Source organism: Adiantum capillus-veneris, chromosome 24, assembly GCF_014529385.1.
Source record: "Adiantum capillus-veneris isolate H3 chromosome 24, ASM1452938v2, whole genome shotgun sequence".
Taxonomy (NCBI): Eukaryota; Viridiplantae; Streptophyta; class Polypodiopsida; order Polypodiales; family Pteridaceae; genus Adiantum; species Adiantum capillus-veneris.
The window spans coordinates 3,665,877-3,676,686 of NC_140954.1; the positions used below are offsets into that span (position 1 = coordinate 3,665,877).

At 44.8% G+C, this 10,810-nt stretch overlaps 1 protein-coding gene across 1 annotated transcript; it reads left to right on the plus strand.

The window, feature by feature from the left end:
• The first annotated feature begins 384 nt into the window (after positions 1–384).
• LOC147425854 (spermidine copper dependent amine oxidase 2-like) lies at positions 385–5,327 on the plus strand. Its single transcript, XM_086497921.1, has 12 exons — positions 385–1,580; positions 1,755–1,864; positions 1,954–2,259; positions 2,419–2,531; positions 2,620–2,950; positions 3,032–3,247; positions 3,359–3,595; positions 3,689–3,874; positions 3,950–4,090; positions 4,200–4,468; positions 4,693–4,774; positions 4,886–5,327. Exons 1-12 carry the CDS (start codon positions 1,235–1,237, stop codon positions 4,994–4,996), a joined length of 2,448 nt encoding a protein of 815 aa, XP_086354047.1. The 5' UTR covers positions 385–1,234; the 3' UTR covers positions 4,997–5,327.
• The last annotated feature ends 5,483 nt before the right edge of the window (positions 5,328–10,810 follow it).

Consider the following 10,810-nt stretch of genomic DNA (forward strand, 5'->3'; position numbering starts at 1 on the left):
TCTGCGTTGTAGAGAGAGAGAGAGATCTACAAAAGCTTAAAATTAGATTCGCAAAGGTCAATTACTATTATATTATTATTAATTTTTATTGATTTCATAACATAATTGAGCTCCTAAAATAAAGAGGCAGATTAATATTCCCTTTCGGGACAATGTTCCCCGGGAGCTTGGGAAATCTTGTGCCACCGATTTTAAGAATGCAGTGGGGTTAATAATATATAGTTTATTTTATGATTTTTTCCTTTCCAATTTTGTCCACTTGCTAGCGCCCGCCCTGCAGCAGTCCTTCTCTCCTGTTGTTCCCCCGTTATAGGTAGTCATACTTCTCCCACGGCCAATCTCCATTTCTTTATAGATTCGCCGACATCTTTTGTTATGCGCTTAGGTGTGTTGATGGAGGAGAGCTGCCTGCTGCTGCGCTTGCGCTTCTTGTTGCCTGACCCCATCATCATCATCATCATCATCACTACTACTACTTCAACTTCAACTTCATTCTTTCTGCTGGCAAGGCCAACTCTAACTCTAATGCTACTATACAGCTGCTGAGAGCCCCGTTCTCTTGCTTTTCTGCTGGCCAGCCATGCCCAGCCCGCGCCCTCACCGTCCCCTTCCCATCTTTGCTTGCCTTTCTACAAGCCATTCCTATCACCGTGAGTTGGTCTGCCTTTCTCTGTCTCGGGCCCCTCCCTTAGCGCTGACAACCCCTTGAGCTCCTTTTTGTGCTTGCTCTTCAAGTCCCTCTGTCTCTCACATAGACTCTCTCTCCCTCCCTCCCTCTCTCTCTCTCTCTCTCCCTCTCCCCTTTGCGCATGCATTTCCGCACCTTTAAAATGCAAATGCATGTCGTCATATTGGCACTCGCGACTCCCAGCTCCCATCTCCCCACCCTTTCCACCACGGGCCACCACCTGCCTCTTGTTGCCTTCGCACTGCCTCCTCTCCCAAAATCCCTTCCGCTTCCACCCGCCGAAACCCCAACTTGCCGCTCCGTCGCACTTGCATTTATATCTGAGTGATCCACCGCTCTTAACTCACAGATTGGAGCCACACGCGCCTCCCACACGCGAACATCTCTCTCTCTCCCTCTCTCCCTCTCCCGGTTCCCTTAGCCAATATCGACAGACGTCGCATACTCTTCTTTTTACTCCCTACAAAGAGTACGCATAGGAAGAGGTGGAGGCCGCATGGTGTTTTTAGGCCGCATACACAGAGAGACGCTGAAGAGAAGGGTTGCATGCAGGTTTGCAATTGTGCGTGGAACGGCCAGGAGGAGGACGGACATCGAGTCATTCGAGTGGCAAGCATGGCTTCTTGCTCCAAAAAAGGAGGAGCATATTGCTGTGAGGCTGATAAATTGAGCAGCAGCACTAGTAGTAACAGTGGGGGGAGTAGCGAGCAAGGGAATAGCGCCCACAAGCCCTCTCTGACTAGAGAAGCGGCCAGTGCCTCCGCAGGCCAACAAGTTGATTGGGACATCACGGAGGAGCAGCAGGACCCCTCCATTGCCAAAATTCCCTCCCGCCCTTCTTTCATCTCCCCTGCTCCCCTGCCTACCACCCCTGCCCAGCCCCTCATCAAAGGTATTCATTCCTCCTCTTCTATTGTTCCGTGTGGGCCTGCATCATCTGCACTTCAAGAGCTTCTTGCCGAGTGCCGCTTAAACATGATGCATGCAACAGTCATGCATTTCAATCATGATTTATCTTGAATTGTGATCGAATTAAGGTGCATTCAAGCAACTATTTCTTTTGCAGGCCCTGGAACGCTGCTCAGAGCTCACTCCAGTCACCCCTTGGATCCCCTAAGTCCCGCTGAGATAGCAGTAGCTATTGCCACAGTCCGGGCAGCTGGCACAACTCCAGAAGTGAGCATCTCACCATGTTAGGCATGTCGGTTGTGAGTTAATGTGGCCTGGCATGAGCACAATTTTTATTGCAATTAATACTGATGCAGGTGAGGGATGGCACGCGTTTCATAGAAATTGTCCTTAATGAGCCAGAGAAGCATGTTGTCGCTCTTGCGGATGCCTACTTCTTCCCCCCCTTCCAGCCTTCAGTTTTCCCTCGGACCAAGGGTGGGCCAGTCACTCTGAGGCAGCTCCCACCAAGACAAGCGAGGCTAATTGTATACAACAAGAAAACTAATGAAACCAGTCTGTGGCTGGTGGAGCTGACAGAGGTACATGCAGTAGCTCGAGGTGGACATCATCGTGGTCGGGTCCTTTCCTCTCAGCTCATTCCAGATGTGCAACCGCCGATGGCAAGTACTGCTGTGTATTTTTCAATCGAGTTGAGGAGTTTTCCCAACCAGCTATCCTTATACCTATTGCATGCTTTTCATGCATGGTGGCATATGGCTCCATGTCCTGCTTAACTCAAGGCAACCTTTTGAATGTTGGTCAATTTTTGTGTGCTGCAGGATGCTGTTGAGTATGCAGAATGTGAGGCTACAGTCAAAGCTTATGGCCCTTTCAGAGAAGCGATGAAAAAGCGGGGCATCGATGACATGCAGTTGGTGATGGTTGACCCATGGTAGGTTTCCATTGGTACAGCGTTCGAGGAATTTGGTTGCTAAGCTCACAGATTCAAACATGATTTGGTCTTTCTGCATCATCTACAGGTGTGTGGGCTACTATAGTGAAGCCGAGTCGCCAAAGAGGCGGCTAGCCAAGCCTCTGATATTCTGCAGGACCGAAAGTGAATGTCCTATGGAAAACGGCTATGCTCGACCTGTGGAGGGCATTCATGTGCTAGTTGACATGCAGCATATGAAGGTGATTGAGTTCGAGGACCGAAAACTTATACCTCTTCCTCCTCCTGATCCCCTTCGAAATTACACAGCGGCTGACTCGCGTGGTGGAGTTGATAGAACTGATGTTAAGCCATTGCAAATCATCCAGCCTGAAGGACCTAGCTTCCGAGTGCGAGGCTATGCCGTTGAGTGGCAAAAGGTCTAGTATGGTTTGAATTGGTTTACAATGTGTTATGTTTTCTGCTTCATAAGATTTTAACACACAGCTTTTTGGACACAGTGGAACTTCCGCATTGGGTTCACACCAAGGGAAGGGCTTGTCATTCACTGTGTGGCCTATGATGATGGCAGCAGGGGTCGGAGATCTGTCGCTCACAGATTGAGCTTTGTTGAAATGGTTGTCCCTTATGGGGACCCACAAGAGCCGCACTACAGGAAAAATGCTTTTGACGCAGGAGAAGACGGGCTTGGCAAAAATGCCCATTCTTTGAAAAGGGTTTGTTCACTTTAGCCTGTCTGTTTGAGAATGCTTTGGTCTAATATTGGCGTCTGAGTTGTTTGCATGCAATTGAGTGAACTAATTCTTCTGACGGCTTGGCTTGGCTAGGGATGTGATTGCCTTGGATACATCAAATACTTTGATGCACATTTCACTAACTTCACCGGGGGTGTAGAGACCATCGAGAACTGCGTCTGTTTGCATGAAGAGGACTTTGGAATACTGTGGAAGCACCAGGACTGGCGCAGTGGTCTTGCCGAAGTACGACGCTCAAGACGGCTCACTGCATCCTTTTTCTGCACAGTTGCCAACTATGAGTATGGCTTCTTTTGGCACTTTTACCAGGTTAGAAATTTCACAATTGAATTGCATAAAATGCCACTTTTGAGCAGTGAATGAGTGTGACCAGTTATAAATGCTGATAATGCTTGGTGACAGGATGGAAAGATCGAGGCCGAGGTTAAGATGACTGGGATTCTTAGTCTGGGGGCTTTATCTCCAGGGGAGTCCAGGAAATATGGTACAGTCATTGCTCCAGGCCTATATGCTCCTGTTCACCAACACTTTTTTGTGGCTCGGCTCAACATGGCGGTTGACAGCAAGCCTGGTGAAGCATGTAATCAGGTAAATTGGAGTTAGCTGCTCCTAAAAGGGATTGGCAATTTTGCAGGTCCCTCACATTTTTCTGATGCCTCTCAGGTAGTTGAGGTAGATGTCAAGATTGAGGATCCTGGTCCTGAGAACATCCATAACAATGCATTCTATGCTGAGGCGACAATTCTACAATCAGAACTGAAAGCCATGCGAGATTGCAACCCGCTTTCTGCCAGACACTGGATTGTCAGTAGCTTTGACTAGGCTTTTGGTCATCGTGACATTATTTACCGCAAATCTCCCAACTTTTAATGCGTTTAACAACTGACTTCATTTGGTGGTGTTACTCATGCAGGTACGAAACACCAGAACAGTTAATCGAACAGGTCAATTAACGGGTTACAAGCTTATGCCAGGCCCCAATTGCCTGCCTCTTGCAGGTCAGGAAGCAAAGTTTCTTCGCAGAGCTGCGTTTTTAAAGCACAATCTTTGGGTGACTCAGTATGACAAGGATGAAATTTTCCCTGCTGGAGAGTTTCCCAACCAGAATCCGCGCATTGGAGAGGGCCTTCCCACTTGGGTGCAGCAGGATAGAAAACTGGAGGAGGCAGATATTGTACTCTGGTAAATCTATGCTTTCTCGAAAGTTGCAGTACTTAAAAGTTCCTTTTTTTTTCATGGGTACAATGGCTGGTCTGCTGTGGTTGAAAGGTGTATGAACTTGGATCACTGTAGATTTTTCTGCATTTGCTGAGTGTGTAGCCTCTCGCTGTTGGCATGCATATATCAAAAAGGTGCATTTGTATGCTGGGCAATGTACATGTTTGATGCATGATGTATTTTTCTAGGTATATTTTTGGAGTCACACATGTTCCGAGGTTAGAAGACTGGCCTGTCATGCCGGTGGAACGTACTGGCTTTACATTGACTGTGAGTATTTTGTTGCTCAAGCCATGTTCTTAGCATCTTTGATGAAGGATTCATCCTCTCTTTGTAGTGACCACAGCCAATTGAATGGGAATTTGTGTATATTCCATGCAGCCCCATGGTTTCTTCAACTGTTCCCCTGCAGTGGATGTTCCTCCAAGCTATCCTGCACAGGGAGGAAACAAGAACGGCTCCAATGGAAGTCACATGCTCTCCAAGCTTTAGCCCTGCCCCTCCATCTAATTCTTCTGTGTATACTGTGCTCATCCCTTCTTTTCTAATCGATTACACTGCCCTTTGTAATACTGCTCATGAATCTTTGAGTACAATGTACAGTCTCATACTCGAAGGGCTCCAATTTTATCACACTGTATCTTTCCTACCCACCAAGTTGATAGGTCAAGTTCCATTAGATAGATTCACAGGGCCCTTACAACTCCTATTCAGGTGATGACTTCTCTCAATCTTGTCAGCCGGACAAGATTTATGTAGATTAGCCTGATTGTATTATAGTATTACACTAAATTTCAAGAGTATCGAGCCAATTGTTTTGTCATACTGGTGACGCACTAATCCTCAGATTGCACTGTAAGAAGAGGCCAAAAAGAAAGTTCCATCTTTGGGTGTTGTTACCTATGTGCGTCTTGTAATTGATTGGCCATCTCAGATGACTTAGCACATGGAGACCTTTAGCGGTGCTGGCTGGCCCAGGTGAACTTTTGAACAGAAGAAGCGGGGCTGACGGCCCAGTAACGGCAGAAAGCGTGCCATGTCGAATGGGGGACTGGAGTGAAAGCAAATCATTGGAGCCTGCACCAAGACTGAGCTGATAGGCAGAGGTGAGCAGTGGATTCCAATAGCCGGTTGGCCTAGCATCAGCCCGCTAAAAAGCTGACAGGCAGCTTGGCATGCTTACATGTACCCTCACACTCTTGTAGAGAACAGGTGGGTTGGACAAGCGCTTCGCATGTGCTCATCACAAGAGAACATTCCCAATGGAACTCTGGAATTTCACTCGGTAGACCAGTAGGCTAACTATGAAAATGCTACTGGGGAGTATTCAATCATGCGCCTTAAGGGTTTAAGCCAGCCCCACCTTACTCTTTGGGTGGTTCTGGCTAGGAGGTCCTTGGATACCGAACTGATATTTCAACTCTATGCTGAGATATGTGAGCTACGTACTCAGAACAAGAATTTTTCTTCATGCCTTTTCCAAGAACTGCTTGTCTGCAGATGAAACGCCAAGCTTTCGTTGCCAAAAGTTTACAGATCCAAAGTTCCGGACCAAATTTCTCTTGCGGTATCATCCTTGAGCAGCCTCGCTACAGTGTGCTTGTTTCGAAATAATGCATTTACTATTTTCCCAAATGAGATGTGGTGATGCTGATAAGATACTTCATAAGCATTCAATCGGTTTCTTACTATGTGCTTCATAGGACTTACGCTTATAGAAGAGCAAATTATTGATGCATATTGTCAAGCATATGCTTAGATCCCCCTTCCTCTCTTTCATCCCTGAGTTGCACGGGCTCTTCAACGAGGGTTTGGTGGTGGGGTCTATGAAAGGAATGAAGGGCAAGTACATGTATGGATGGAGAGAGAGAGAGAGAGAGAGAGGGAGAGAGAGAGAGAGAATATAGTGTGGGGTGGAGCTCTTGTAGATCGTAACCTTTGAATCATCATCTTCATTCATGTAAATGATAGTGATAATGGTTAATGGGTAGTTGGGCATGGCCAAGCACGATGGTCATTTAACTCAGCGCACTCTCCCACTTAAAAGTCAATGTGCTTTTAAAGAAGCTATGCACATACATAAATATACAAGGTATGCAGAGTTTGGATCTTTACCCAATGGCCATAAGCGGCTACTAGATCAATAGGGTTATCTATGTGTGAATTTGATAATCTTTATGTGGTTGTCTTCATGCTTTGTCTTTGCATGAAACCATCGGAGTTTGTGTTGTGTGGGTAGCACTCTGATTAGTGCAATGCAGAGTTGGTACCTTTGTATTGATGCCTAAATCTTCCACTAGCCGAGTAAGTCATATAGTCTCTTTTCCAGCACATGAAGCTGTAAGTCATAGTGTGTCTTTTCCAGCACATGAAGCCGAAACATACTATGCTTTTGTGATAGATTAAAATGTAGAAACTTGTAGACAAGAACATGAATTTGTTAGAGTTTAGGCACCTCAAGCGAACTACCCAAAGTGATCCCGGTATTTATTTTGGCGTTTAGGGATTTATTTCACTTTTGTCAGAGTTTGGGTAGGCCAATTTAATGAGTTATCTTTATAAGAAACCCTCAGTCTCCATTGTATTTATATATTATCTCATTGCCAAGACTGATTGGTTCAGGAGCATCTCTCTCTCTCTCTCTCTCTCTCTCTCTCTCTCTCTCTCTCTCTCTCTCTCTCTCTCATGCTTTCTCCCCTTGGTATATATGCTTCTGTATCGTCGACTTTGAAATGGTATCAATGCTTCGTGCTCGATTGACTTTGGTGGAGCAAAGTGTCCTTCAGAGAAGAGCAAATTTACCGTGAACCTATGAAGAAGAGAAATGCAAGTGGAGCCGGTGCCATCAATTTTTCCTGTGTTGTGAGCATTTTAAAACACAGGCCCTAGTGGTCGTTTCCTTCTCCCGTGGTGCACCCTCCTTGGCGAGCATGTTCTCCTACGGTAGTGTTTTCAAACGTTGCCTCCTTGTTGCTTGTGGAAAGGAAGGGACGGGGGGGGGGGGGGGGGGGGGGGGGGGGGGGGCATTGCATGTCGGTGGTTTGCTAGCGTTGGTTTGCTAGCGTTTTAAAACGCTAGCCTTTGCGCTAATATCGATAGTAGCAGCCCTTTCGCAAGCAACAGACCCACCCCCATCCTACTTGTGTTTAAAAACGTTGGTTTATCCAAATTCTCTTGTCGGCGCCATAGAGCCTTCTCCCCGCCAGCATTTTGGAACACCCCACCTTGCCAGTCCTTGGGTGACGACCATAATACTTCCTCCTCTTTTGGTTGTGGTGCCCACAACTACCCCCACCTTGTGACCCAACGTTTTAAAACGTTGAGTCAGTAGGGGTCGGGTGGTGTGTTGTTAGAGAAGGAACAAAAGGAGAGCTGAAATGTCATTGGGAAGTAAGGATCTTTGGAGTGGCTTTGTAAATGCAACTTGCATAGGTATCGAAGTCTTGGGAGAATGGTTTGGAATTGGTGCCAAGACTGTTGTGTACGCGTCTTGGAAAGGCAAGAGATTGGAGCTCAAGCGGAGGGTGTAAGATACATTTTAGCAAAGCGGCTTGGAAAATGTGAAGATCGGAGCTCTTGGCGTCAAACTACTCTTTGAGGAGGAAAAGGGGGTGAAGTAGAGCTTGGAGACCATTTTGTGTGGAGCTCCCTGTGCAGAGAGTGTGGAATAGCTTGGAAATTGTGCGGCCACCTTTGGAGTGCGAGAAGGTTTGGTAGATTTTCAGATCTTGCAACTTCAACATGGCCCTCCCTTGCTCGAACGTCAGCGACATCGACCAAAACCAATGATCGACTATGGATAGCAGATCAACCATTCAATTAGTGGCCTATGCATCGGTACAATTCTCAAGGAAACCGAAAAATTGTTTGGCTCGAGATTGTGAAGCCAAAAGCAAATGCCCAAGTTTGCTAGAAGAAAAAGGTAAAGGTCAATTTAACTAAGGATGGTAGTACCAATAGTCAATTAGCTGCCTCGATGTGCACGAGGTCCAACCACAATTGTTCTAATTGTGACACGATGCTTTGTTTGGCTCAGGAGTTTGAAGCCAAAGGCAAAAGCAGGAACTCACAGATAGACAAAGACAAAGGCAAGTTGGACAGACAATACAGTAATAAAGATATGAAACAGGAAATCGGCTTGGCACATGTGGCGGTGGCCACGATGACGTCGACGTCAGATTTCCAGTCAAAGTACAGTTGTCGCCACTAGCTTCAAGCAAAGAGAGGCTTGTAAGTGGCAGAGGGGCAAACAGTCGGACATATCTAAAACACTATGAATGAGTGCACCAATCCATTGTTGTTGGTCGAATCATGGATAGGATGTGTTCCATTAGTTCATTATCTTGGAGTATTATTTTCGGACGTGATGTGTTCACAGTTCACGAATGGGAATTTTTGTACATAGTGTGGTCTACATTTCAAATTTTGTAAAAGGTAATCGATGCTCAAGATGGCATTTTCTAAGGTACAAAGTTGAGGGTAGCAAAACCCCGGTGTATCTTGTTTATGGTAGCTTCTACATCAACTTGGTCTCACTATTGATGTCTACTATGAGTTGCAAAGAGGGTGTTAGAGTTTAGGCATCTCAAATGAACTGCCCAAAGTGATCCAAGTATTTATTTTGGCTTTTAGGGATTTATATCACTTATTTGTCAAAGTTTGGGTGAGGTCTTTACCCTCAACCCCCATTGTATTTATTTGTTATCTTATTGGCAAAGTTGGTGAGAGAGAGAGAGAGAGAGAGAGAGAGAGAGAGAGAGAGAGAGAGAGATGCTCCCAAACCTCTTGCTTTTCTCCCTTGGTCTGTACGCTTCCGCATCGTCGAATTTGACGAAATCTACATCACAATTGAATGCAAAAATATAACATGTTGTAGACCTTCTGTTGCTCACATTCCTTGCATATTTTGCATTCATGTCATGTGGAACACATACATCTTTGCCTCCAAAATAAAAGCAATACTCTTTTGTACCATTTGAGTATCTCATCATACCATTCATTGCATCTTAATGCCTTCTATTAGGATTCACCATAATGTGCTCACAACTCCCTCGTAGCACTCTTCCACTTAAGGTTTCATCCTATAACATAGCTTCATCATAGTAGGAGGGCTCAATGCAATCCATTAACATAATGTAGTCCAAGCTCAGTAAAAGCTTCTTAGGCGCCTAAAATCCCTCATAGACCTTCTCACTATAGCAGGATCGACATGAGAAACAAGTTGTCCCATTGGCATTTCACTATGACTCGCTGTTTTGCCACTACTCTCTGCATGGTCGGAACTATTAGGACCATACCTATGCACATTTTTCTCACCTTGGCACATTGATAGTTGCCTTTGTTCATGAGCATGCAACATAACATCTTGAAACATAACTCTTCCTCACCTCAACCTCTTTGGGAGGAGTTTTATATTTTCTTCTCAGTAAATATCACATCATTCCTATTGATCATTTTATAAGAATTGGACCCCACAATAATAACCCATCCCACCACTTTCTTCATAGCCAATGGAACTGGATTGTGTAGACTTTGGCTTCAACTTGTTTTTAAGTTCTTTGGATGCATACACGAATGATTCACAATTAAAAATTTTCAAATGGTCATACAATGGTTTACATCCACTTCAAGCTTCTTTTGGAATACCACCATGAAGTAAATACTCAGTGATCTATTGATCAAATGAGCTACAATCTTAAGAATTTCAACCCAAACACCATATGGCAACCAACCACTTCCTTTTGGGTAGGTGTATGAGAAACAGTAAGCTCTCTCTTAATGCCATGTGTATCATAAAAACCGTGGAACTCATTAGAAGCATACTCTCTATCATTATCAATCTTTAAGCATTTAAGCTTCATGTCTAACTAGTTTTGGACAAATGAGATCCATCTCTAAGTAATATGAAAGGCATCATCTTTATGCTTTAACAGATATGTCCAAACCTTGTGAATTACATCATTTATGAAAACGATAAAAATATGTAGCACCCCTTAGTGACTTGGTAGGCATAGGTCCAAATATGAAGATTTTTACAAAGCTTTGAAATTCATGTCCTCAGGGCATGACAATTCCTTATACTCTATGTGTCAACTCTCGTTCACTGTGTTTCACAAGGTTCTTGTTTGCTGGACTAGAGAGAGATGATTTAGCATGTTTACCATACATACAATGCTCACACATTTCAAAATATGACAACTTCAAGACAAAAAAGTAGCCCAAACGAGAAAGAGCTTTTATTCTATTCTAACTCAAATGGCATAGCTGGTTATGTCATAAAGGTATTTGCTTGTTCGACACATAAAG

Excerpts from the sequence above, each read along its gene's own strand:
- LOC147425854 (XM_086497921.1), top strand. The coding sequence starts at position 1,235 with ATGCAGGTTTGCAATTGTGCGTGGAACGGCCAGGAGGAGGACGGACAT. Across the intron at positions 2,532-2,619 it reads TTGGTGATGGTTGACCCATG|GTGTGTGGGCTACTATAGTG; the intron begins GTAGGTTTCCAT and ends CATCATCTACAG. Across the intron at positions 4,091-4,199 it reads TTTCTGCCAGACACTGGATT|GTACGAAACACCAGAACAGT; the intron begins GTCAGTAGCTTT and ends TTACTCATGCAG.